Consider the following 27,426-nt stretch of genomic DNA (forward strand, 5'->3'; position numbering starts at 1 on the left):
GTTGCCCAGCCCAACGAGTGCTTTCGGGTTAATTGTGTTTTGGATTGTTACTGTCTCCACAAGGAAGACGATGAGAATTCTTAATATTCGTTGAGGCACAGATCAAAATCCCACCAGAAGAGTGACAGGACTGAGTGAAGGTCCTGGCCTCCCAGAGTCCTGGGGCCACCAACGAGATCAGCTTGGAGAGTGGTCAGGATATACTCTGGCAATCCACAGCCTGGGGAGGGGGGAACTGTGCTGATTCATCTCAAACCAGTCAGTAAAACATGAGGTAAACAAAAGAAATTGGGCCAGCAGGGGAACCTGGAGAATTCTTCCAAGTGGGGTCCGGAATTCTTCTCTCTTCACTCCTCTTAATCTCTAAGATCCATGGCTGGGCCATGGCCTTCCTTGTTGGGTGAATGCATGTGTAAATTCTGGGTAGGTATGCAAATAAGTAGATAGAGCAATGATAAAGAAATGGGCACGACATTGATTTTTAGTATACAAGGTTGAAAAATTAAGTTCGCGAACTCATCCTAGAAAAAGTGCTCCATACATACCTCATTGTTGAAAATCACTACGGTCACCTTCGAAGTACTCCCCTTGGGAAGCTATGTACCGATGCCAGCACCTAGTCCATGCTTCAAAGCAATTTTGGAACCGTTTTCTGGAATGGCCATCAGAGCTGTCGTTGTATTACCCTTGATGTCCTGAATGTCAATCAAAATGTCTTCCTTTCAATATTTCCTTTATCTTCGGATAAGAAGAAGTCACTGGGGGCCAGATCAGGTGAGTAGGGAGGGTGTTCCAAGACAGTTATTTGTTTACTGGCTAAAAACTCCCTCACAGACAGTGCCATGCGAGGCTTGTGCATTGTCATGATGCAGAGCCATTGAATTGTTGGTGAAAAGTTCGGGTCCGTCTAAATTTTTCACGCAGACTTTCAGCACTTCCAAATAGTAAACTTGGTTAACTGTTCGTCCAGTTGGTACAAATTCATAAGGAATAATCCCTCTGATATCAAAAAAGGTTAGCAACATTGTTTCAACAAGTTCACAAACTTAATTGTCCACCTATGTGTAAGTTATGGGAATTAATGGAAAATAAAAGGGCCTTCTAAGTGTGAGAGGGCAACAAGCATTTATTGAGATCATAGTAATACCTATTCTGGAAGCCTGATTCCGATAGAAACCCCATTAGTGTTCCCATTAGGAGACAGAGGCAATGGGTATTTATGAGAAGGGGAAGGGGAACAATTACATCAATAGAAGGAAGGCATTTCTGATGATGGCAGAAGAGGTTAATAAGGGGGGGGAAGCCTTAATGTTATTCCATTCTAATTGCATTATAATTAGGCTAGAGATCAACTCATGGACTTTGACAGTTCCCACATGTGTGAAGAAACCAGTTAATACAGTGGGTTTTACACATTTTAGATTTTGTTTCTAGGGAATGAGCCGGGCGGTTCCTGGGGAGGGGATGAGGCTGGGCAGTCCCTCTTCAGGTACACTTTTATAACCTTTTTCTGGGAAAAGGGTTAGCCATGGCCCAGCCCATGGAGCTTAGAGATTAAGAGGAGTGAAGAGAGAAGAATTCCGGACCCCACTTGGAAGAATTCTCCAGGTTCCCCTGCTGACCCAATTTCGTTTGTTACCTCATGTTTACTGACTGGTTTGAGATGAATCAGCAACAGTTCCCCCCCCTCCCCAGGCTGTGGATTGCCAGAGTATCTCCTGACCAATCTCCAAGCTGATCTCGTTGGTGGCCCCAGGACGCTGGGAGGCCAGGACCTTCACTCAGTCCTGTCACTCTTCTGGTGGATTTTGATCTGTGCCTCAACGAATATAAGAATTCTCATCGTCTTCCTTGTGGAGACAGTAAACAAATCCAAACACAATTAACCCGAAAGCACTCGTTGGGCTGGGCAACCAGCTTGTGTGAGTCACTTTCTTTTGGTTGCAGTTAATGCTGTGGACAAAAAATGGGCCATATAGCCAAACCTGGCAAGCGCAGGGGAGGCCTGCATAGCAGGCCCCAACCACTCAAGACACCAAATTAACCACATAGGATGGTCTGAACATAAAAATTCCGAACTAAAGCACGGTCATGGCTGGTAGTCACATCCTTGGCCTTAGCGTTCCTTGACAAAGGGCAATCTTTACCTTAAGTGAGACTGTCTATTACTGTCTTTTTGCATGTAAGATAACATACTCTTGGAATATCAGAGTAATCCTTTTTCCAGAACCCTCAGGGCACAACTCTGCCACACCAGAGCAGGAAACTATAGAATCCCTCATTGTTATTCTTGTCCCCTAATTACCAAAAGCAGCAGGCCTTGTAGGAGGGAAGGTACAATGTAGCTTCAAAGGCTTAAGGCTGGTTAACCTTGCCCATTATATCTATTTTTTCTAGGGAAACAACTGTAGGGCTTAAATTTTCACATGATTTGTGCTAGATTGATAGCTATGAGCTAAAGGATTAAATCAGCAAAATGCATTCAAAGTACATAATATTTGAATATATTTTCGTCAAAATGTAAATTAAAATATAAATAGGTAAAAAAATGGAAAAAAATTTACATATGCTTTCAAAATAATTATGTTTCTTATAAATTATGCAAAATTATCTATTAAAAATAAAGGGGAGATTGAAGTTAATGAATATCAAATTTTAAGTCAATGATATTTAAATAAAGCTGAAAACTTTATTAAATTTTAAAAATGTAATTAAATCTTTTAAGTATTTTATGAAAATAAAACTCAGCAATCCAGAATTGGGATGAGGTTTAATGCATGTTATATATTTATCTACATATGTGCAAATTTAAGAGTAGTATCAATGGTTTAATATTACAAACTGTTTTTCTATCGCCATTGCTGATTCCTGTAGACCTAGGGAGCCAGGAATTGGAACTTTTTTTTTTTTTTAATTGCTGGACGTGATTGATTTCACGGCCCACAAACGGGTCACACTCTGCAGTTTGACAAAATTTATTACCCGGGGATATCCGGGAATTTATATTCTGGGGCGGACAGTTCTAAAGGCTGACCTGACAGGGGGAAGTGGCAGATGTGAGCAATGACTACGATTATGAATCTTGTAAGAGTCAGGAAGGCTACCAGGAGGAATCTGTTTCCATGGTGTAGTGGTTATCACGGTTGCCTAACACATGAAAGGTCCCTGCTTTGAAACTGGGTGAAAACAGATGACTGAGCCTTTTTCTTTATACACCTCGAAACAGTTTCTAATTAATGAATGTGTGCATCAGTCATCTGTCGTTGGAGTGTTTATGTGTACAGATGTGTGCGTATTTTATTATAGTTTTATCCATACTATAGTTTTATCAGTGCTACTCAGAATGGCGGACAAATTAAAACTTACGAATTATTTGTGGAATTTTCCATTTACTATTTTGGGACCATAGTTGACTAAAAACCATGGATAAAGGGGGGCTACTGTACTTCTTTCTCCTCTCATCTAAAGCAGAAATCTGGGAGCCCCTCTTCTGGGGAGGGTACAAACCATGCATCCAGCTCCTTCATCGGCTCCTGCCTCTCCTGTCTTTTCCAATCCAACACCAGTTCACTTAACCAGGATATTCCAGATCTCTAGGTCTGTGGTGCAAAGAAGGTGGCCTATGTCATTAGAAACTGCTTTCAAAGGACTTACAATCATGACCAATTAAAAAGCAACAAAAAGGCAGGAATGCCACGCAATGACAAATGAAATATTAAAAAGTGCAAGAATGAGTTGGAAATGTATGATAAAAGTACGGCCAGGGAAAAGTGTTCACAGAGATAGGAGCCGGAGCAATAAACACACCATCAACAGCACGTGGTGTGACTGTGTCCTGTGGTAGGTGCCTCCTTCAGAGGAACCTAACAATCCTGTTTATGGGTTAGCCACTGAAAATGACACAACACATAAAGTGAGGAAACGCGGGGTTGGGGAAATAGTAGACCGACGGATGGAAAAGGAAAAGAACAGGGCACGGGGGACGGGGGAATTAGAGTCAGCATAGCGGGGAAAGTAGCTAGTTCTGCCAACGGACTGCTGGGGACTGGATGGTTGAGCAGTAATCCGGCCGCTCCCGCCCCCGTGCGGACGGCGATTGCAACACCTCCACAGGACAGACACCACCGCGAGCAGGTCTAGGTTTTTCTACCCTGACTGGTTTTCTATCCTCCTTTCCAGCGCTTCTGCCTAACTTGAAAGTCAAATAAATTAAACATCATAGTGGTAAATCAAATTCTCTTTACCGTTTCATGCATGGAAAAAATTTTTACATATGCTTTCAAAATAATTATATATTTCTTATAAATTATGCAAAATTATCCATTAAAAATAAAGGGGAGATTGAAGTTAATGAATATTCAAATTTTAAGTCAATGATATTTAAATAAAGCTGAAAACTTTATTAAATTTTAAAAATGTAATTAAATCTTTTAAATATTTTATGAAAATAAAACTCATCAATCCTAGCATTTAATGTCCAGAATTGGGATGAGGTTTAATGCATGTTATATTTTTATCTACATATGTGCAAATTTAATAGTAGTATCAATGGTTTAGTATTGCAAAATGTTTTTCCATTGCCAACGCTGATTCCTGTAGACCTACGGAGCCAGGAATTGGAACCGAGGCTGAGTCCTACCAAAGGACCCTTGACATGTCTGTGACCTGGGAGCCCCTCTCCACCAGAGAGCCAGAGCTGGAGGTCCTCTTGTCCAAGTCTAGTTCAAGGTTACCAGGGACTTGTAGGTGGCCCAACCCATGGATGTTTTACCGCTTTCCCTTATTAGACCATACTTTGATTCTACCAATCTTTCTCCCCCTTTTTATACATTTCGACTTCCTTGGCCTCTGTGGAATGTTGGTTGCTGGCTTTCTTTCTCTTCCAACTTCTCCTTTATCTACAGCTTGACAACTTCTATCCCCACATCTATGGCTCCAGCAATGACGGCTCTGCCCAAACTTCTGATTCATGTGTCTTGGCCATGTCCTTTTAGACATCTCATAACCTCTAACAGATTGAACTCATTACAGTAGTCCCCCCTTATCCAAGGGGGGGTATGTTCCAAGACCCTAAGTGGATGCCTGAAACCAGGAATAGTACCAAATCCCATATATGTTTCTTTTTTCCTATACATACATACCTTTTCACTTAAAGGAAGCACTTTACATCTTCTCTGTGGCATATCTGAATTGCCAGCATCACTACTCTTGCCCTTTGGGGCCATTATTAAGTAAAATAAAGGAGACTTGAACACAAGCACTGAGATACCCCACCATGCAGTCTGGTAATCCAGATGGCTACTAACTGACTAACGAGCATATACAGCATGGATACCCTGGATAAAGGGACGATTCATGTCCTGGGTTGGAGGGATTGAGATGGCATGAGATTTCATCATGCTAGTCAGAATGGCGAACAATTTAAAACTTATGAATTATTTATTTGTGGAATTTTCCATTTACTATTTACTTCTTTCTCCTCTCATCTAAAGCAGAAACCTGGGAGCCCCTCTCCTGGTGAGGGTACGAACCATGCATCCAGCTCCTTCACCGGCTGCTGCCTCACCCCTGCACCAGCCACCTTTTGTCTGGACTACATCTGCCCTTCCAGCCCCTCTCCCTGACACAGCCTCCCTTCCCTCACACCTCCTGCTCATCATTTCTGAAGGATCTCTCTAAAATAGAAATGAGAGCGAGTCCCTTTGCTTCTGCGGCCTTTCATTACCACTCTTGATAGAGACCAAAGATCTTACCAGGGTCCCATGCTTTTGCTGAACATCTGAACTGATGACATTGACTCCTCTATGCCAAGAGCAGTGTAGGTCACTTACTCGGAGGGGGATTTCAAACCGAGAGCCTGGCGGGCGAGGCTGCGGTGGCATCTGTGGAGGAGAGAAAAGCAGGAATTGTAGCAAAAAGCTCCCGGGAGCCCTCAGTTTGTTGGGAGAAAGGGAAGAGAAGTCTGTCCACTTTGTTTTCCCTTTAATGAGAAAGCAGCACTTTTTTGGCAATGTTTCCCAGTCACGATGGTGGGGGGAAAAAAACAAACAAACCCTGAAACCACAATTTGCAAACAAATCCACAAGCATTTGTGCAAGACGAAATGTCAAAGTTCACACTCTTCCAACACCAGCTTGTTTAGACCCATATGGTCCAAGATAAGACCTTGACGACAGTAACTCCCCAGAGACACATGAGCCAGGACTGAATTAGCAATTCTGTCTATTTTACAGACTCTGACCAATTTCTCAGAACTCCCTTGCTTCGACACACTTCTGAGACTGAAGGCAATGCTAGCTTAGCAAGGTTAATAAACCAGCTTTATATGATCAGCAGAATTCTCTTAGGGTCTGCTGTGTATGTGGGGAGAATTCTCCAGCTGGAAAATAGAAAATGGGCTGAATTTTTAGGACTAAAGAAACAATCAATAAGAGGAATGAATTTCAACTGAAGTTAAGGGAAAATTTCATGACAAGATCGGTAAACTGAGGATGTTCCTGTTACATCCTTTATGTGTGGGGGGAATGCAAAGGCTGGAATGTGTGGGGCAACATTTTGCAAAAGATCGACGGCTTAAAAATCGAGCATAAAGAAAACACACTGAAGATGAGGGTCGCACACCAAAAGACACTTCTTTCTTTACCCAACATCAGAATCAGGCGGTGGCGGTGAGAGCGCAGAATCCTGACTTCTACCTACACTAAGGTGCTACCATATCAGAGCTACGGTTTGGACGCTCACGAACGTTCAGGATGGATTTGCAGTCCCATCACAGCTTTGGGAAGCTACGTGTCCAGTGCAACTCGTCGGGACACCCGGGAGGGTCATCAGGTAAACAGAAGACGCCTCATCAGTGGGCAGTAGTAGGTGGATTTTAGCAAGTGCAATGGCAGGAATTTGTTCCCCTCATTCCTGCCCTAGGGCTGGGTGCATTCCAACAAGGGGTACTATAGTTCAGCTATTGGCAATCACCTGTCTAGCTCTGACACCTTCCTTAACCAAAGGAAGGAAGAGCACAGGAGATGCCTTTGTATCAAAAGTTCATTTCTCAAAATGACCACCGCCCAACGTGGGGCTCGAACCCACGACCCTGAGATTAAGAGTCTCATGCTCTACCGACTGAGCTAGCCGGGCAACTCTCTGAATCCTTCTATTCTGTCTGAGACAAAGATTCATATACAGTAATGTGGGCACACTTTAAGAAACGACTGACTGTACAAGTATTACGGAGCGCCCGCTGTGCGCCTGCTTTGTCCTACTCACTAGGCCCATCGAGGTGGGAAAGATGGCCGAGAGGAATTTGAGGGGAAGATCAAAAGATTAGCTGCGGTTCAAGACTGCGTTTACATTGCCAATACTTATGAAGGGTCTGCTGTGAGCGCGGCTCTGCTGCCCTCCCGCTTCTCCATCTGATTCCCGGAAACAGATACCGAGACACACACGCCCTTCCCTCCTTGTGAGGACCACTTCACCGGATGGTGGGATGAGGAAGTGACCAAAGAACTGAAAACTAGACCAAAAAGCTTGTTTCCGCCCGGTTTCGAACCGGGGACCTTTCGCGTGTGAGGCGAACGTGATAACCACTACACTACGGAAACCGTTGCTCCTAGAGCTTGACCGACACCACCCTGAATCTACACATAGTTCGGAATGGCGAGGCTGACCGAACCCTGTTGCAGCGGGACTGTGGGCTCCTTGCGCTGGCCCGCTGAACTGTGCCGCACTTCGCCGCAGCTCCTGGAATAGTCTACTATAGTTCACCCACGAAGTTTTGGCACCACACCCCTAGAAAGCACAGGTCCACTTGGAGTTTCCCCACGAGGCAGGGGGCAAATTCTGTGTGCCCAGCCCTGGCATCACACAGCGCCAGCACTCACTGGGGATTCTGAACAAGAATTACGACCCTATAACTTCCCCCGCCAGTTTTTTTTTTTTAAATGAAAGGACATATTTTTAAAAAGCATTAAGTATTATTTCTATCGCACAAGTCTTTACTAATAAACTTCTATCTACATCCCGGATACGATTCTCTCAAGTAAATTTAATACCACAAACAAAGTCTGAGCCCCTACTCTTAGGGAACCCAAGAAAACAGATCTCGAGGTATTTTCTTCGCGGAGCAGGCGTAGTACACAACTCTAGAAGTGTTGAATTATGGCATTTAGAAAGTTTTTTTTTTCCTTTAAGTAACGCTGATTTGGTTCAAAATTCAAAAGATATAGAATATCATATACGAAAAAGTGTCCTTTCTATCACGGACCCTCAGCCTTCCCAGGGACCCTCTGCTCCTACGGTATAGTATTCTGCCGGAGACAGATGACCGCGACGATCATAATGGGTAGCTGAACCTTCTATCTATGTGCTAAGCAACATTCTGATCGCTTTGCATAATATTAACTCTAATTTCACAAAACCTTCTGAGATAGGAACTATTACCCTTATTTTATATGAGTAAACTCAGGATTACAGAAACATCAAATACACTTAACATCCTCTCATTCTCTTTAAACAGATGGTAGTATACTCAACACACTGTTCAGTACCGTGCTTTTTTCACTTAATAACACAGCTTGAAAAGGATTCCTTTTTACAGCTAAAGCGTGTTCCACTGTGAATGTGCATGCAATAACTTGTCAGTATCCCTTTACTGATGTGCAGTTAGGAAAGTTCTTCTAAATAATGAGACACTGACCGGACGGCAGTTCCTGAAATAGGTGTGGAAATGTCAACTACAGTGCGGAGGAAGGGGAGGATCTCCGGTCCCACTCCACCACACTTCTTCAGGCCCCTCCCCCGATCGTCTCCGAGGGACGTTCCGAGTCCTCAAACAACAAAGTCCTCCGCCTAGAAGGGCCGGAAATACTTTACGGTGCTCACCCGGACCCGCCCCTCCGCTTCCGGCATCGGCTGTGGGGAATCCCTGCTGCAGTGGTCCGGGTCCGGGCGGTAGGATGGCGCCGGGCCGATGCGGTCATAGCACCGAGAGCGGACGATCGCAAGGGCTTCCACTGTCTCCCAAAGTTTATCCCCGGTGGTGGGGGACGGGGGGGGCTGGTCCTTCTGTTTCATCTGCGTTCCCCGCTGACCCGCACCACAGAGAAGTGGGCCATTATCATTCTAGCCCTCCTGTCCTGTTCCCGAGTGTGTGCTAGAGCGTCTCCTCGCCGTTTCCTGTCGTTCGTGGGCCCGGGGCGGAAAGGGGGCGTTAGCGCGACCGTGGAGGGAAGGCGGGAGCTTGCGTAATTCGTAGGCGCCGGAAGTGTTGGGAAGGAGGCCGGAAGTAAAGGGGCGGAGCCAGGAAGTGAGGAGGGGCGGGGGTTTATGAGGAGGCCAAGAGAGCGTTGGGGCAGATTTGCACTCAGGGCCACCTGAGGGACTTGGCGGTAGCGCTCAGCTCTGTCCCCTCCCCTGGCAGAGACACGATTGTCGTCTGGGAGTGGGAAACCGTGGAGGGGTGGGTTGTCGGGAGGACATTTCTCAGGCTGCGCTTAAGGCAAGGTGTGAAGAGGCAGGGCTGGGGGTGGGGCCGGGTCGCCAGGGCGTCTGAGGGAAGAGCCCCCGCCCCTACCCCCACCAACCACCTACACTAGCTGACTGGAGACTAAGATGGCTGCCGTTGCCATGGCACCCAACCCTGTGCAGACCCTTCAGGAGGAGGCGGTGTGCGCCATCTGCCTGGATTACTTCACGGACCCCGTGTCCATCGGGTGCGGGCACAACTTCTGCCGAGTGTGTGTAACCCAGTTATGGGGAGGGGAGGATGAGGACAGGGACGAGTTAGACCGGGAGGAGGAGGAGGAGGAGGACGGCGAAGAAGAGGAAGTGGAGGCTGTGGGGGCCGGTGGGGGGTGGGACACCCCCATGAGGGATGAAGACTATGAGGGCGACTTGGAGGAAGAGGTCGAGGAGGAAGAGGAGGATGTATTCTGGACCGGTGGCATGGGCGAATCCAACTGGGACAACATGGACTACGTGTGGGAGGAGGAAGACGAGGAGGAAGACCTGGACTACTACTTGGACATGGAGGAGGACCTGAGGGGGGAGGACGAGGAGGACGAGGAAGAAGTGCTGGAGGAGGACGACGAAGAGGATCTAGACCCCACCACGCCGCTGCCTCCGCCTCCGGCCCCTCGGAGGTGCTTCACCTGCCCCCAGTGCCGGAAGAGCTTTCCCAGGCGGAGCTTCCGCCCCAACCTGCAGCTGGCCAACATGGTTCAGGTGATTCGGCAGATGCACCCAGCCCCTAGTCGGGGGAGCCGTGGGAATGAGCAGGGCGTTTGTCCCAAACACCAAGAAGCCCTGAAGCTCTTCTGCGAGGTGGACGAAGAGGCCATCTGTGTGGTGTGCCGAGAATCCAGGAGCCACAAACAGCACAGCGTGGTGCCACTGGAGGAGGTGGTGCAGGAGTACAAGGTGAGAGAACTAGAAGATGGGAATTTTGTGGGGGAGGAGAGGAAGGAAGAGGAGCTGGGAAAAGGAAATGTCTCCCTCCAAAGAGCATCATGTTCTAGTGAGCTGATTCTCCTTATCTAAGCACTTATTGGCACCAACGTGGGTTAGAGTGAGAAGGATCCTGTACACAGACAAAGCAGACACAGAGAAGACCAGGAAAGATTGGCTTTCTCAAAGGAAATTGTGCAAAGCTGGCAATGCCATGTCACTGGACTGTGTTTCTCCTGGGGGAAAGCCACTGCTGTTTCACACGTCCCAATGTCCCTAAGTGTAGGAGTGCAGGTGACAGGCCCTTAGGGCTTTACCACTGGTCTCATTTTCCTTTTGGTGAATCTTAAGCCTTTGACTGAGACCCTAGAGATGGGAAGAACTTGGGATCTCAAAGAACAAGAAAGGGCTCTGAGGAGCAGGAGCGTAGTAATGACTCCTAGTGTAGACCCAAATGCTCTGCATTTGCCTACTTTTGGGTTCCCTACCTTGTAATGTGGCTTGGTTCACTCCCTGAGGACTTTTGTTGGATCTGTGTCATTCAGATGTGCTGGCCAGAACTTCTGACCTTCCTGGGAATTGAGAAAAAAGGGAGAGACTTTTAAATCATAAGTTCTGGCTCTGCACCTATTCACTTGGGCAAGTCCCTGAATGTCTTTGAACTTTAATTTGTCCATGATTAAAAGTTAGTATTTACTGAAATATACTGTGTACCTCAGGCATTGTACTAAGCACTTTTCATAGACTATCTTATTTAAAAGAAAGAGCAATCCTGTGAGTTTGATATGGTTTCTATTCCCATTTCACAGACCGGGAAGTAGAGAGAGATTTAAGTAATATACACAGGCCGCACACCTACTAGTTATGACACCCCCCTCACACACTGTTATGACACCTCCAATACTGTTAACGACACCACTCTTTAGATGTCTGTTAGTTTGACTTTTTTGACGTGTAACTTCTTGGAGACAGATTCTACTTTGGTTAATATCTTGCCCCCTACTTCTGATCCTGACTTTTTTGGACATAGATAAAGGAGATCTGGCCCTGAGACAGCCAGCTCTAATAGCAATGCTTAGCGAAGTAGTGGGACCAGGAACAGGAGAGAGTAGCTTCCTTGTGGTTGGTGTAGAGCTTTTTTGTTTTGTAACTTCTGTTTTCATACTTGGGTTTTCATACCTTCTCCTGATTCCTACAATAACCTCATTTAGGTATTATCATTACCCCGATTTTAGAGAAACACGCCTAGAGCCTCTGATCTATCGAATAAGTGCTATAGCTAAGACATCTACATCCCCTCGTGACAAATTGACTAGACAATGATTGTCAAACTCCGCTGATTGTCTGAATTACTCATGGAGGTTTTCAAAACTACAGTAGACCCTACCACTAGAGATTCTGAATCAGTGATGGAGAGAATATCTTTAGAAAGCCCAGCCTAGTATGGGACTCAGTGCATTGGAAATATTGCCCTTCATTATTAGGGGAGATTATGAGCTCCTTTTGCCCTTCCCTTTAATATCCTCTCAGTTCCTAGTTAACTGTACCCATTAAACAATGTGCAGTCACTTTGTTAACTCGATCCCAGGGTGGAGTATCCATGGGCATCCCACTCCTTCACGCTCCCCCAACGGGACTCTTTCAAAGAGCTTCTGAAACGGGATTTTAATTTGTGTTAGCCACATCTGTTGAATGCCAGTCCAATCGGAGGTCACATAGACACAAATAATCCGACACTGACTGATCAGCAAATGTAAATACATAAGCTTTATTATATAGAACTAATTTGAGTGATTCTCTTTCTAACTTATAGGCTATTTTACAGTCAGATACTTTATTCCTTTCAGATACGTACATTGTACGTACATTAACTAACACCAGCTTGGCACAGTATTTTGTAGAAATATTTCTTTATTGAATAGGTAATAACACAAGTGATGTATAAAGCTCCAAAAAAATGAAATGTCCTTGAAAATTTCACTTAAATAATACTCTATTTGGATTTGTACTTATGAATTTTTTGTCAACAATTTAGGAAATTTAAATGGGAAATTTAAGCATCATAAATTCTGTATCAATAGAGTTGAAATTATTGACACTACTAGAGAAAAATAGAAGGTAATATCAAAAGGCAAAATTTTATGTAATTTATGCTGTTTTCGTGTTGTGGATTGGTTGTAATCTTATTCTTACTGTAATTTTTTTCTACAACCACTTACTCTTTGAAACAACTGCCTTTTGTACCCTGCGTCAGTATCCTCTTTAGTTCAAGGGTCATCAGGCTGTCATTGGCAGCTTAAGGCCTAGGTTGGAAATACTGGATCACATTTACTGATCTTTTGCTACGTGCCAGACACTGCTAAGCATACAGCCCATGAGGGAGATTGTGTGATTCCCAATTCCCATTTTAAGATGAGGAAACTGGAAGCATGGCTTGTTTAGGTCACCTGGCTGCATTCAGATTCAGATTGGAGTCTAGGCTTGAGCTCTTCTGTCCTGTGTTAACCCGTCAAGGAAAAGGAGTGAGAAACATAGAAGTCATAAAAAAGAAAAGAGCAAACAGGTTGGGCTTATGTTCTGGTCTAAGAGCCCTTTAAAGAAAATGACTGCTATAAATTGTTGGAACAGAGCTCAAGTGCATATTTGCTATGAAGGTTCAAACCTTAGGAGGAGAAGGTTTTTGTTTTCCATTTAGCAAGTAATTGGGAAAGAAGGATGGAGATAGAGAAACATAGAAATTGAAATAAGTAAAATGGGGATCCTGCCTGGAGGCATCCCTGTGTCCTGGGGAAGGCACACTTGTAATGATTACAATGCCTGTGAATTATCTAAAAGCTTGTATTCATGTTCCTTGGGATTCCAGGGGAAGTGGAGGGAAGGGAGGATCAGGGGCTTGGTCAGATGGCTGGGTTTTAAAGGAAGAATGCCTTGGGCCAAGCAGAGAAGGGCATTCCCAGGCAGAGAGAACAGCAAGGATAAAGGTATGGAGTTATACTCAGAAAAAGACAAATTTTATTTGGCTAAAACTAAGAGTCTAGGTAGAAGGGGTAGGTATAGGAGGGGAAACTAGAAATGCAGGGCCAATGAGAGCCTCATATTTTGCAAGTGGTAGAGAACCAGTGAAAGATTTTTATCATATGCACAAAATCATCAGAAGAGTATTTAAAGATGAAAATTATGAGGAAGATTGCTTATGAGGGGGAAAAGAACCCTACGCAGGATCATACGAAAGGACTTTGAGGTGAGGTGTTCAAGCCAGGCCCACCGCAACTCTCTGGGGCTCACTAGTCATCAGGGTCCTACCTTTAGAAACACATCATGGCTGTGGACATGAGTGCAGGTGGGGGGTTGGAGCCTTTGTCATCTTCTGAAGAGAAGGAAGGGGAGGAAGGGAGTATGATACCTGTGATGGGGCTTAGGCTCTGAGCCCCAACTGCTGCAGGGAAGATAGGGGAGTGGATTCTGAGGGCAGGTACCTTTTCTAGCCCAGGCCGTTCACTTTCGTTTCTCCATTCCTTCAGGCCAAACTGCAGGGACACGTGGAACCTCTGAGGAAGCACCTGGAGGCTGTGCAGAAAATGAAAGCCAAGGAGGAGAGGCGGGTGACAGAGCTGAAGGTGGGGGCATGTCCTTGACTAAGGCTGGCAGGCTCTGCAGTCATGCAGGGAACATGGGCTGCTTGCTCTCACAGTGGTGACTAGATCTCCTGAAGAAGGGTTTCCAAGGCCTGAGGGAGGGAGGTAGATGCCCTCCCATTGTCCTGAAGGGAGAGAGGTGTTAGAAGATCCAGAGGTATGTACATCCCCAGGTTCCAAAATGGGCTGAAAACAAGCCTGACTTGGAGAAGTTGAGTGTCCGGCTCAGTGCTGCAGAGCAGGCGTACCACCCCGGACACCTAACCCCAGAGGCTGTGCCCACCACGCTAGATAGCACAGAGCAGAAGGGAGCACTGCAAAATCCATGTAGCAGCCAACAGAGAAGCTCCACATCCCAGGATAGGGGGCAGGTGGCACAGCAGCCCTGAGCATGAGAGGGGGCCAGGGTATTTTAATTGGAGGGGAGGAATTAGTGAATGTTAGTGTTGCAGAGACCTAGTATTTTGTAGTCCAGTGTTTCTGAGTCGTTTTTCATCATTGCTCACCTCTCCCCCAGAAGTAGTTTTAGATACATTTTTCCCCAACTCCCATCCCTCACCCCATCTGTATTTGTAAGGGCAGCGGGCACTGGAACGGCCTGGCGCTGAGCTTTCAGAGACCCAGTCCAGGACAGCCTTCCTGTCTGGCCTCTGCCCCATCCTCCATGCCTGCCTCCCCGGGCCTTCCAGTGGCTGGTCCTTGCCCTTCCCCAGGGCCTGCGCTCGTTGTCACCTGCCCTTTAGGGACTCTGCTGCTGGCAGCTGCCAGGCACTGAGTGGTGGAATCCCAGTCTGGGGTTGGGGAGTCAGCCTGCCTCAAGCCAGCTGCCCAGATTGAGACTTTTGGGCTCCAGGGGTGCAGAGAAGGTGTCAGGATCTGAGTGTCACTGTCACTGGGGCATAGAGAGAAACTGTTTACTTCACCCACTTGGCCAGTCAGGACTTCCCTCTCCACTCTGGCCTGTCACTCTTTGTCCCAGGAATGTCTCCAGCTAATGATACATGAGCAAAAAGTGTTACTACCATCCAGGATTGCCCAGCCCAGGCAAATGGGGTGGGAGTGGATGGACAGAAGTTCTCTCTCGTTATACATAGAAGTACCTATAGAGTAATAGCCTTGATTTTGCCTCTTGTTCCTTAAAGTGTAAAATATCATGTGGCCCTTTACAGGAAAAGTTTGCTGGTTCCTGATCTAGAATTGGGTCTTTCACAAGGTCACTAGTGACATAGTTAGAATCCTAATTTCATATCTTGATTCCTGAATTTTTTGTTTCAAAAAAATAATTTTCCCCCCCTTCTTCCTCCTCCCCCCCACACTCCAGTTCAAGCCGTTGTTTCTCAGTCTACTTGTGTAAGACACAGCTCCCTGGCCCATGCTGGTATTATGAGCCTTGCGCTCCCCCCAGCTGAGGTAATCGGTCACCGGTTGTTGGTCGGCCACTCAAAGCAGATCATGGCAGCTCTCGCCGGCTGCTGGCCACTCACAATGGCTGCCGGCCACTCACTGGCCACCAGCTGCTCCTGGCAGCACACGGTAGCCCACAGCAGCACGAAGCAGCCCTCGGCAGCATGCAGCAGCCCACAGCCTCAAAAAATTCTTAACCAAGCACCTACTCTGTGGTGGACACTGTACCAAGGTCCGAGGACCCTATGGCAAAGTTTGTGGTGCAGTGGGGGAAAGGATGTTGAAAGGTACTCCAAGGTAAACGTAACATTTCAAATTGAGAACTATGCCGTGAGGAGAGACAACAGTATATATGGGAGTGGTCCTGACCAGACCTGCGGGGAGGGAAGATCTCTCTCAGTAAGTATTTAAGCTTAGACCTGAAGAGTGAGTCAAGTTAGGTAGCCAAGGTGGTGGTAAGTCCTGCAGCAGAGGTCGGTGAGTTTGCCAGGATTGGGGGGGAATAGTGCCTGGTAGGGCTGGGAGGCGGGGAAGGGGGCAGGTGCCTTCATCCATTTGGGATGTGGGGCTCCTCTGCCTTGGATTGGGGTCAAGTCATTGCAGAATTGGAGGTTCATGCTTCTGTGTGTTGAGGTGTCCACCATCCCCTTTGCATCATTCCAGAGCCAGATGAAGTCAGAGCTGGCAGCTGTGGCCTCCGAGTTTGGGCGGCTAACACGATTTCTGGCTGAAGAGCAGGCAGGGCTGGAGCGGCGCCTCCGGGAGATGCACGAAGCTCAGCTAGGGCGCGCGGGAGCTGTGGCCAGCCGTCTCTCGGAGCAGGCTGCCCAGCTGAGCCGCCTGCTGGCTGAGGCCCAGGAGCGGAGCCAGCAGGGGGGCCTGCGGCTGCTCCAGGTAAGTAGTGTCCCCTCCCCGTCTGCCCCACAGCACCCTGTGTTTGCTGTCAGGCACTGCTTATAAACACCTGTCCAGAGCTGCCTCTTATTGGGAGGAAGCCACAGTGATATAACCCGAAGACCAAAGGTCTTTTGAGGCTGGAGACAGTTATTGCCGAATGTGGGGTGTATGTGATTATATCCTATGAAAAGAAAGAAGTTGTAGGAGAAGGGTTTTAAATGAGTCGAGGAAAGTGACATTCTGAAAAATGACCAAATCATACTGTGAAAATTCTTGAATTGCAGTTGAAGTGTTCTGGGCTCATAGCAGGATGAGATGAGTTAGGTGTGCTGAGGCTCGGGATGACTGAGATGGATGCAAGTTTACTGAGGGCCTTGAGGTGCTTTTTTTCATTCCCTGTTCAAGTTCAGTCCTTCTCTGGTTGGAATCAGACTGGGAGAAAGGAGCCGTCCCTGCGCAGCTGACTCTCTATTTGTCTCTTTCTCCCTTTGTGTTTCTGTTATTCCCAGGACATCAAGGAGACTTTCAATAGGTGTGTTTCTACCCTTTATCCTTTGTGACCCAGTGGCATTTGGCTCCCCACCCCTGCCTCTCTTGGCTATCCTGCCCCTCCTTCCTTCCCCAGGACCCGTTTCTACCTCTTGCACCCTCCTCTCCTTCCCCTTAGCTTCTGCTCTTCCCATGGGAATATCATGGTCCCACCCCCTGCCTGGTCCCCTTCCTCCAGGTGTGAAGAGGTACAGCTGCAGCCTCCCGAGGTCTGGTCCCCTGACCCGTGTCAACCCCATAGCCATGACTTCCTGACAGATGCCATCGTGAGGAAAATGAGCCGGATGTTCTGTCAGGCCGCCCGAGGTAGGGAGGTCACCTGTATGACCTTCCTTTGCCTTTCCTTTCAGGCCTGAGATTGGGTTCTGAGGGAGATGGGCCCCAGGGGCAGGGTGGAGACTGAGATGGAGCAGGATACAGATAGGTCACCTGGGGTTTCAGGCCAAGAGTAGCTTCTATCCTAGCCCAGGTTGGTGTTGGGGGTGCGGGTGGGGTGGCAGAAGAGCCAGGGCCAGAGGGAAGACCTGTCAGATGTCCTGGAAACAAGAGTGGGATTAAGAGGTGGTGCCCATAGGGACCTCAGCCTGGACTCTAGGATTGGGTGGGGAGCTGTGGACAGCTGGGGGTTGGGGGTGGGGCCGAGGGGAGGGTATTAGGAAAGGCCGAACCTCAGAGTTGGCTGCTGACAGGGAACAGTCAGTCCAGCCCTGGCGTATTTGTCCTCCCCTTCCCAAGTGGACCTGACGTTGGACCCTGACACGGCTCACCCGGCCCTGATGCTGTCCCCTGACCGCCGGGGGGTCCGCCTGGCAGAGCGGCGGCAGGAGGTTGCTGACCATTCCAAGCGCTTCTCGGCCGACTGCTGCGTACTGGGGGCCCAGGGCTTCCGCTCTGGCCGGCACTACTGGGAGGTAGAGGTGGGTGGGCGGCGGGGCTGGGCGGTGGGCGCAGCCCGCGAATCTACCCGATATAAAAAGGTGGGCTCTGGGGGGTCCTCTGTGGGTATCGGGGATGCCAGCTCTTCCTCACGCCATCACCACCGCCGCCGCCGGCTCCACCTGCCCCAGCAGCCCTTGCTCCAGCGGGAAGTGTGGTGTGTGGGCACCAACGGCAAACGTTACCAGGCACAGAGCTCAACGGAACAGACACTGCTGAGCCCAACTGAGAAACCGCGGCGCTTTGGCGTGTACCTGGACTATGAAGCTGGGCGCCTGGGCTTCTACAACGCGGAGACTCTGGCCCATGTGCACACCTTCTCAGCTGCCTTCCTGGGTGAACGTGTCTTCCCTTTCTTCAGGGTGCTCTCCAAGGGTACCCGCATCAAGCTGTGCCCTTGATCCACCTGCCACCCGCAGGGGCCCCTCTGGTCAGCACTGGGGGGGTGGGTGGTAGTGGAAGGTGGCCCATAAGTTTGGGGGCTCAGAGGCTCCTGTTTGTGACTGCATTGCTTCCTGCTCCCCTTTGACCCCAGGACCCTGCTTCTCCCTCTGAGTCTAAAGAACCCTCCTGGCTTTCTCTCACCTACTGTCTGTCCAACAGGTCTGCATGGGTCCCAGATTAACAGCTGCCTGGTCTTCCCTCCCTCCATCTGCCCAGGGCCTGAGTTTGAGTAAGGGAGGGCATGTCATTTCATTCATGTCTTTCCCCACCACTGCTCTTGAACCTTCACATCAGTTCCCAGGCTGGAGGATTTGGGCCAGACTCATGACTACGCCATTCCAATTACATTTTCTGATACTTTTTGCTAAGGGATTTGGGAGATTTTGCAGGGAGGCAGGCTAGAGTAGGGGCAAAGGTAGAGCTGCGTAATAAAGAACCATCTACTTTCTGGGGGAATCTTTCCTTCCATCCCCAATTTCTACCTCCATAGACTGGCTAGAATTTAGCTTCAGTGCAGTGAAATATCTGGGATGGTCAACACAATTGCAACTACATAACATTACATCCCCCAATAAATTATTTTCTTCTCCCTTTTTCCAGCACTCAATTTAGGAGCAAAGCTCACCCTACTCTTTTCACTGCCAGACTGAGTTCTTTGTCAAGTTTCCATCCTCACATGGTCATGTCTATTTCCCTATTTGGGTGAGCACTGATGGGGAATCTGGGGACCAGTTCAGGTTCCTGGGAGGAGCGCCTTGGGTATAATCTATTTTTCTAGTAACCCCTTGCTTTCTGTCACTTACCAGCTTTAGTCCTGTGCTTTGATGGCCCAGGTCAATTACGTTCCTGGGGAAAAGGGAAATTGGGTTGTGTTGTGGAAATAAAATTTATTTGCTTCTTTTGTGGAGTCTATTCCTTTAGATGAGCAGAAATTGAGAATGTAACTCAGAACCACCCACTTGAATATCCTAGTTTCTCACTGACACTTCAGACTGTACTTTACAATCTTTTGCCACTTCCTATTACTGCTTTGAGGCTTTAGGACTAATTTTCCCAAGAATCTCCACTCTGAAGCCCACACTGACTACATTTTCAGTTTTTTATACACAAATATATCTGGTTGAACCCCTAAAAAGTTGAAGGGAGGAAGAAATGGAGGGTACATAGAAGCTATTTCAATATTATGCTGTTTGTAATATAGCCAGCTGTGGTTAGATTTACGAATATCCCCAGACCACTCTGCACAATTTTTAATATCCAATTATGGAAAAGAGCAAAAAGAAATTAAGCAGCAATTCTGGTGAGTTGCCTTTCCTTAAAATTTAAAACCTCAATTTTAACAAAACACCCAATTTGATGTACACTATTATAATCTCTTTGAAGGAATGACAAAGTGCATTTTTGTTCACTTCTCATGTATTGAGAGTTGGACCAGAGGATTCAGGCTAATTATAAATCAACTGCAACCACTCTGGAATAATCAGTCTCTTTCATGAACTACTTTTTCAGGATTAAGGGAGGCCCTGAGACCTGTATCTGAAACAGGATTGTGATGAGGGGAAACCAACAGGCTGACATCTTCCCCCTTCCTCCCAAAGCCTGTTTACTCAGCCCATGCTTTCTTTGCCAGTATCTTAACTGAGCACTTGTGTAAACCTGTAAGCAATGCAGCACAGGAAGTGGCTTTTTGCTTATCAGAGAAAGACTACAACTCAGAAAACCAGTTTTATTTCCAAAGCTCTGCCATATATTTCTAGCGGGTACCGATGGTCACCTGCCACACTCGCACCAGGTTGTCTGTGTAGCCAGCAAAAAGAGTCTGCAACGGAGAAATGATAGTGATAGGTCAGAGACCAGCGGAAGTTGGTCTCACCAACGCAGCAGAGATGGCCCTCCTTAAGACCCCCCACTACCTGGTTGGGATTATATATTCCTATTAGAAGCGACAGCTGATGATAAGGATTCATATGCTTGTAAATGGTCAAGGCAATAACTGGAGACAGGTAAACACTACCCTCCAGACCAAAACCTTCCTTCCAATGCAGGAACACGTACTGTGTTCACTGACACAGCTAAATAGGGCCTCCCAAATCGTCCTGGCCAACCCTGTCATTTTACTTTATGTCAAATATACCAGTCTTGTTAAGTAGCAGATGATATACCCACTTACCTGGCCATCAGCAGACCAGGCCAGAGAGGTACACTGAGGTGGCTCTGCCTTGCTGCTGGTACTGATAACTTCTTGCTTCAGTTCATCTACAATGATCTTGCCCTCCAAGTCCTGGGGAAGGAACAAACCAGGGTAAGGAAACTCTTAGTACTTTAATGCCACCGACACTAAAAGAACTCAAATTCCCCCACCCCCTCCACCCAGGTCCCCTTTGTAACTCAGTAATCAACTACATATTTTTGCCACCAATGATTAGAGGCATTTTTGGTTGTCAGTAATGGAAGGAGTTTGCTATAGGCACCTAGTGGGGAATAAAGACCAGGGATGCTGCTAAACACCCTAACATGCACAGGACTGTCCCCTGCTCCTGAGTTATCCAGACCAAATGTCAACTGAGCGGAGGTTGAATAAGCTGCTCTAGCTGGCCATCCCTTTTTAGTAGGCAAAGATCTCCCAACCATTGCAAATTCCAGTCTCAGAAGTTTTGACTGGCTCTTTCTGAGTCTCCAAGGACAACCTTACTTAGTTCAGCAGTTGTTCAGGAAGTTTGGATCTCAGCAGTAAGTCACGTGACATATCAACCACAGTTGTTACCAGGGCTTGCAGAGAACAGCTAGGTACTTGGCCTCCACTGTAGCCCACACTCACCCAGATCTTGATGCTGGGGCCGGTGGCAGCACAGAGCCAATAGCGGTTGGGGCTGAAGCACAGGGCGTTGATAATGTCCCCACCATCAAGTGTATAAAGGTGCTTGCCTTCGTTGAGGTCCCACAGCATGGCCTGGCCATCCTGGGCAGACAGGAAAGGTGAGTCAGGGCAATGTGACCTCTTCCAGATGTTAATCCCAGCTGTCTCAAGATTCTGTCTTAATTCTTTATCCTCCCCCACCTCCCCATCTTGAAAGTCTCCCAAACTAATGACAAGTACCAATGTCTACCTCTCTAATACACCTTTCCTTTAATGCACGATAGATAACCCACCAACCCTACTTCTAAATATTAAATCACACAATCAATTCTGAAAGCAGGATCCTAATCCCACCAACAGCTTTAAGGAACCAGCTTTACAGAAGACCATCGTTTTAAACAGCACGCTTTATCTATGTCGTTTTCAGAAAGCGACCTTCAGTAACATTTATTCTTGGATTGCTACCTCATTGTCTTAAGTCTTCTCTATAACAGTGTTCCCCACTGAGTAAGAGACTCTTAGCCTGAGTACCTTGCCTCCAGAAGCACAGAGGGACCCATCTGGAGAGACAGTCACAGTGTTCAGGTACCCTGTGTGACCAATGTGATTAGTCTTCAGCTTGCAGTTTGCCAGGTTCCACACCTAAGATGGGGGAAGAAGTGGTCCATAGGTCAAGAACCTGGCCCTGAATGCAGAGATCAGGAGGGCTCAAGCCAAACAAAGTGCACGGAAGCTTGTTTAAAAGCATTACTGGATAGGACAGTCGTTTTTCATTCTATCAATAACCAAAAATAGGCTAAAAACTTGTCTTGGCCACTTAAGGGCAATCAGGATTAAAACAGGTAACAAATGCTCTGTATGCTGCCTTGCAAAGGACTTGGATTCATTAATTAGCTACTTCAGACCAACTAGCAAGAGAAAAAAGGTAAACTGAGAGACAAAGCTTAAATACTCATAACTAGAGCCTATAACCACCGAGGTGGCAGTGGGAACACATCCCGGCCTGCGAAGACCACGCACCCTGGTTCCAAACTCACCTTGACCAGCTTGTCCCAGCCACAGGACACGATGATAGGGTTGCTGCTGTTGGGTGAGAAACGGACGCAAGACACCCACTCCGAGTGGCTCTCATCCTAGAGGATGGAAAGGAAATTAGAGAAGCCAGCTCGTCCCACGGACCTCTAGACACCCACCCCTCCCCTCAGTTATGACAACCTTGTATTCACACCCCTGAATCCAAACCTTCAACATCACTGGAACCCCTTTAGATTCCAGATGAGACTTGAAATGACCACGTAAGGCCAAAGTTAAGAAGGGTGACTTCAGTTTACCTGGACAGTGTATTTGCATACACCCAGAGTATTCCATAGCTTGATGGTTTTATCTCGGGAGCCAGAGACAATCTGCCGGTTGTCAGAGGAGAAGGCCACACTCAGCACATCCTTGGTATGGCCCACAAATCGGCGTGTGGTGGTGCCCCTGAGTGGAAGGACTTAGTCATTCTCTAGACAGACTTTGCAAAGCATTCTTCCAGTGAGACTGTTTCTTTGGCCTTGTTTTTGTCCCAGTGGAGTTACATGTACTCACACAATTCTGGACATGGTTCTGACCACAGCAGGCCCTTGGCTGAGAATACACCAGAGGATTCCTTCAGAATTGCAGGACATGTCCTCACTCCCACGTGGGGATTGGCTGACAATGTCACCTGTCATCACCAGGATCCTCTATTATGCCCGACCACACCAATACTGAGCTCCCAAGATGAACCATGTTCAAATTCTCACCTACTACTAACCACAATACCTGGCGAAACTATTGAAACAGATGACTCCTCAGCAATTCAATTAAAAGCAACAAAGGAGGCCAAACAAGTTCATCTACTCTCTCTAGATACTCTGACTTACAATGCCCACAAAGGATCTGATGGCCCCTGGGAAACCACCTCTCAACAGTATCTACTTCGTTTCTGCCCAGCCTTCTCCCAATGCCCCAGAGCTAAGTGAGCAGCTACTTGCGTTGTGAGATCCCAGAGGCGAAGTGTTCCATCCCAGGAGCCAGAGAGGGCAAACTGGCCATCTGAGGAGATGACCACATCACTGACAAAATGGGAGTGACCCCGAAGAGCACGTTGTGGGATGCCGTAGTTGGTCTCATCCCTGGTCAGCTTCCACATAATGATGGTCTTGTCTAAGGGTTAAGTAAAACAGGAAACACAGTGAGGAACCCCACAGCCCACTTGCTGACCTACCAGGTAATCCAGGATGCCTCAATGTCTTTGGTGGGTTTACAATCTAACAAATTAAGGACATTTAAGGGGGGAGGGGAACTGCAGGCTATGAGAGCATTACCAGCCACGGCCAAGTGACTCACTCACTATTCAAGCAAAGAGCCAAGTAGAGCTAAGTAGTACGGTGACAATTTAACTCAGGTGTGCAAAACTTAGGGATGCCATTTTCTAAGAGATGGACCTATTCAATGTCTATTTCAGTCTGTCTGACATCTAATGCAAAACACAGCAGCTTGTGTATGGGAAGACTAGCTGTACGTCTCCTGCGACTACTGCAGAGAGCAGCCAGAAGTGCTGTAATTAGTAAAATCGCTTTATATGCTACAGAATAGGACGCTTTCACTGAAACGTGTTCCACTCAAGTTTTCTTATTAAAGAGCCTATTAAAAAGCTGGTGTTAGCTTCAGACGATCTTTAATAGCGTGAGCGCAAACTCTAGGCACAAAAAGCCTTCAAACGCCATCATGCACACAAGTATAAAAAAACAAAGGGCATAAAGGGTAGGGTCGGGCCAGCCCGGAGGTTTGGGTTATGCTGTCCCTTTGTTGTCCACCCACTTCCCACCGACCAGAGGGCCAGGCGGCAGCTCAGAAACAGCCTCTGGATCTCAGCAAGGGCACTCAGATGGCATGTTGGTGTCATCATCGCCCCGCCAGACCCATACGGTCCTAGGCACACTTAAACACACCTGCGGGTAGAGAAGCAAGAAACGGAAAATCCCCAACCGTGCAACCCTACTGGTTGCCACGGGTTGATCTATACTTCGGTGTCAGCACCGCACTGAGGCCTAGGCTCAGGTCCACATGCCCAACTCCCGCCCGGAGTCTTCCGGGCCGCCAATGAGCGTGCCACTGGACAAGGCACGCGGCGCGTGCAAGTCCCTTATCCTCCATTCCTCTGCCACACACCCCAGCACGTACCTCGGGAGGCGGACAGTATCATGTCTGGGAACTGGGGAGTGGTAGCGATCTGGGTCACCCAACCGTTGTGGCCCTTGAGGGTGCCACGAAGGGTCATCTGCTCAGTCATGGTGGCGGCGGGTGCGGGTGTCGCCAAAGCGACGAGGATGGACCTGGATAGCTCCGAGAGACTCACAGAGCACCCGCTCCCGCCGCAGCCCTGCAGTAGAAAAGAAAGAGTAGCCTCCAGCCGGAACCGGAAATACCCGCCCTCTCGAGCAAAATGGCGGCCCCCATCATTCAACTTTGAACAAGATGGCGGCACCGTGTAGTACGTTGGGCGAAGTGAAATAAGACTTCATGGTCCCCTCCGCCACGCAACATAATTTGGCAGAGCTGTGCAAATACAGTCTGAAACTATATTACAACCGAGGGCTTAAAAAGCCTCCTCAAACGTTGACTGGGGCATCATGTCTAAGAAGAGGAAAAAAGAACGTGCACGACAAATTCCCACGAGAACTGCCTAGAGACTTTCACTGCCGCTACGTGCTACAGCGCGAGTCCCGCCCTTTCCGCTTGGTGGCTGGGCTGGCACCGCATAGGGAGTTTGATTTCGAGGTCGCAACTGTGAGTAACGGTGGGCAATATGAAAAATACAGTATTACATTTTTAACATAAACTGTGCCCAGGAGAATTAGTAAACGCTAAAAGATTTCCATGCTCAGTGGGCTGCTCTTCCCTCAAGATGTTTATGCTCTGATGGTACTGGTTGGGGCACTCTGGGTCCGGAATGACAGTGCCGCACTAAGGCAAGAATGGGTTACGGAGCAGAAAACCCGGAAAGAACGAAAAGTCCGTCTGTGGGCTGCTGGGCAGCCACCCGCTCCGCCTACGCAAGAGCGCGGAGAGCTCGCAGAGACTGAAAGGCCCCAAGAGGAAGAACCTCCGGTTCTTGATCTCTGGGGACTGCGGTGGAAAGCCGGCTCCGGGCTTAACCAACTCACAGAAAGAGGCCTGAGGATCTGGGGGACCAGACATGCCCTGAAAGAGGTTCCCTTGGACAGGGAAGCAGTGGAATATGGCTACCTGGCTGGCTGCCTGCCGGCCTCGCCTTGAATCGCTTGGTGCGCGAATGTGTAGCGCTTCCCTCTCCAACACATCCCTGATAAAAGAAAATGTTGGCAGCACCCACCTCAAATGTTTTTTAAAGTGGGGGCTAGAGGGATGGCATAGCTCACGATGATAGCAGCCTCAATCTATACAAAATAAACGAAGGATTATACATAAGTTTATTTTTTTCTTTGTAACATTAGTTTTTTATCTGTGAAATGAGATTGGAAATTATACTACCTCCCTCACATTGTGTTGTGGAGAGTAAATGAGTTCCCATAGGTAATACACCCAGAACAAGGACTGGCAGAGGAAATGCATGCAACTTACTTAGCATTGTTTGGGGACCAGACCCTCTTTTAGGTCTTGGTGATACAGGACTCTTTTGAACAACACAGGACTCTTTTGGAGTTCCTTAGGGGGTTGGGAAAGGGGGGGGTGTTCCCCGCATTGGATCAAAGACCAGCAGATGTGGGATAGGCCCCTGGATAGAAGAGAAATAATGTTTTACTTAGAAGGAAGGTATATGGAGGGAGTGGGGTAATCTGTCCATCGGAAAGAGCTGGATTGTTGGAGAAGCTGAGAACCAAACAGTGAGATGGAGGTGGGTGGCCTCGCAGCCTTGGGGAAGGACCTTGGTAGCGCATGCTGGGAGGCTGCAGGAAGGAAGGCAGAATTTAGGTGAAGGGTGGTGGCAAAGCTGGCACGGGCTGTGGCCACCCAGGTGTATGGGGAAGGCTACGATCCCTCCCTGGAGAACACCTGCACTCCGGGGGTCTTGCAGGCTGTCCACCTATGCTCCTCCACAGCCTGATGACTTACCCGCTTGTATGCCACCTGCCTCCTTGGCACCCCCAACTGGCTGTCCTTCCCCTTTTCCAACACTCCACCCAAACCCACGTATCTTGTTTCTCCTGTGGTCATGGTCCCTGCCTTCACCCACTGCAATACCTGCTCGCTGCCCACGACTCGGCCAGGCCAGCGACTCGATGCACCTGGGTTTGTAAATGGGCTGTGCAAGCACTTCCCTGGCTGTCGGCCTGTAAGACAGGATTTCCTCCCCGCCCTCGAGCACTCCTCTGCCTCCTCCCTCTGCTTCCCAAAGACATCAGAACTCAGTCACATTATTATATTTTTGCCCCTCTTTCAGCTATTTCTTGAACTTTGCCCAGGGCGCTCCTGTGGAATCAGCATCCCTGAGGTAGGGCTAGGAATCCAGGATTAAAAGGAGCCTCGCAGCTCCCTCACAAATGCATCTCCAGGAGCCTTTCCAGAAGCTGGCAGGTCCCAGGATAGCCCCTACTTCTGTGTCTTCTTGGATCGCTTCCTGAAAGCTGGACTGCAAACTCAATACATGCCTTTTGCCTCCCGTGACTCCATGGGCCTCTCGCCACATGGGTCCCTTACTCTGAGATGATTCTGGCAGTGCTCCTCCTATGGGGCTCAGGGAGTAATTCGGATTTTGCTCTGGAGCCTACCAAGTCCTATCTGGCGATGCCAGCAGAGGAGACAGACATGGAATATAGTGGACTTCCTAGATAGTCAGAGCCTGCAGGATTCGGGCTTTCCCACTTTCACTCCAGGGTCTAGAATTGGGCTCTGTATATGGAAGCTATTTAGTGATTGAGGCCTAAAGAATTAACCTCAAAAAGGTTGGAGACAGGAAACATGGGAGTATAATTACTGGTCTGTTCCATTCTTGCTAGTGAGATGTAGGAGTGTGGCATTAAATGAATGCCAGAAACAGATCTTACAAAGAAATCACATGTCCTTTTTTTGTCTCTTGAAAAAGATTCAGTGTCCATCATAGGCAGAAATCTGAGATCTAACGGTCCCCCAGAAAGCAAATCCTAAGGCATTTGGTTTGGTCTTTCTTGGGAAGTGGACTGTGGGATTCCCCAGGCCTTGGTTGCTTCAGCAGATGTGCAGAGTCAGAGGCTGTGGAAGTGGGCATGGTCCCGCCAGGTG

The 27,426-nt window shown here is 48.0% G+C and overlaps 2 protein-coding genes and 4 non-coding genes across 6 annotated transcripts; 1 reads left to right on the forward strand and 5 right to left on the reverse strand.

Annotated features, from left to right (window-relative positions):
- Positions 1-7,061: 7,061 nt before the first annotated feature.
- On the reverse strand, positions 7,062-7,134 carry TRNAK-CUU (transfer RNA lysine (anticodon CUU)). Its single transcript has one exon. It is a non-coding gene; the product is annotated as a tRNA-Lys (tRNA).
- Positions 7,135-7,525: 391 nt separating this feature from the next.
- TRNAV-CAC (transfer RNA valine (anticodon CAC)) lies at positions 7,526-7,598 on the reverse strand. The gene has a single exon. It is a non-coding gene; the product is annotated as a tRNA-Val (tRNA).
- Positions 7,599-9,325: 1,727 nt separating this feature from the next.
- TRIM41 (tripartite motif containing 41) lies at positions 9,326-18,757 on the forward strand. Its single transcript, XM_033096723.1, has 6 exons — positions 9,326-10,413; positions 13,962-14,057; positions 16,143-16,373; positions 16,886-16,908; positions 17,104-17,231; positions 17,661-18,757. Exons 1-6 carry the CDS (start codon positions 9,607-9,609, stop codon positions 18,260-18,262), a joined length of 1,887 nt encoding a protein of 628 aa, XP_032952614.1. The 5' UTR covers positions 9,326-9,606; the 3' UTR covers positions 18,263-18,757.
- Positions 18,758-20,011: 1,254 nt separating this feature from the next.
- On the reverse strand, positions 20,012-24,600 carry RACK1 (receptor for activated C kinase 1). The gene is made up of 8 exons (XM_033096726.1): positions 24,370-24,600; positions 23,178-23,349; positions 22,494-22,641; positions 22,200-22,295; positions 21,694-21,804; positions 21,124-21,264; positions 20,476-20,586; positions 20,012-20,124 (listed from the first exon to the last, which is right to left on the reverse strand). Exons 1-8 carry the CDS (start codon positions 24,476-24,478, stop codon positions 20,059-20,061), a joined length of 954 nt encoding a protein of 317 aa, XP_032952617.1. The 5' UTR covers positions 24,479-24,600; the 3' UTR covers positions 20,012-20,058.
- Positions 22,808-22,883, reverse strand: LOC117017154 (small nucleolar RNA SNORD96 family). The gene has a single exon (XR_004422027.1). It is a non-coding gene; the product is annotated as a small nucleolar RNA SNORD96 family (small nucleolar RNA).
- LOC117017159 (small nucleolar RNA SNORD95) lies at positions 24,033-24,100 on the reverse strand. Its single transcript, XR_004422031.1, has one exon. It is a non-coding gene; the product is annotated as a small nucleolar RNA SNORD95 (small nucleolar RNA).
- Positions 24,601-27,426: the final 2,826 nt, after the last annotated feature.

This window comes from Rhinolophus ferrumequinum, chromosome 24 (assembly GCF_004115265.2).
Source record: "Rhinolophus ferrumequinum isolate MPI-CBG mRhiFer1 chromosome 24, mRhiFer1_v1.p, whole genome shotgun sequence".
Lineage (NCBI taxonomy): Eukaryota > Metazoa > Chordata > Mammalia > Chiroptera > Rhinolophidae > Rhinolophus > Rhinolophus ferrumequinum.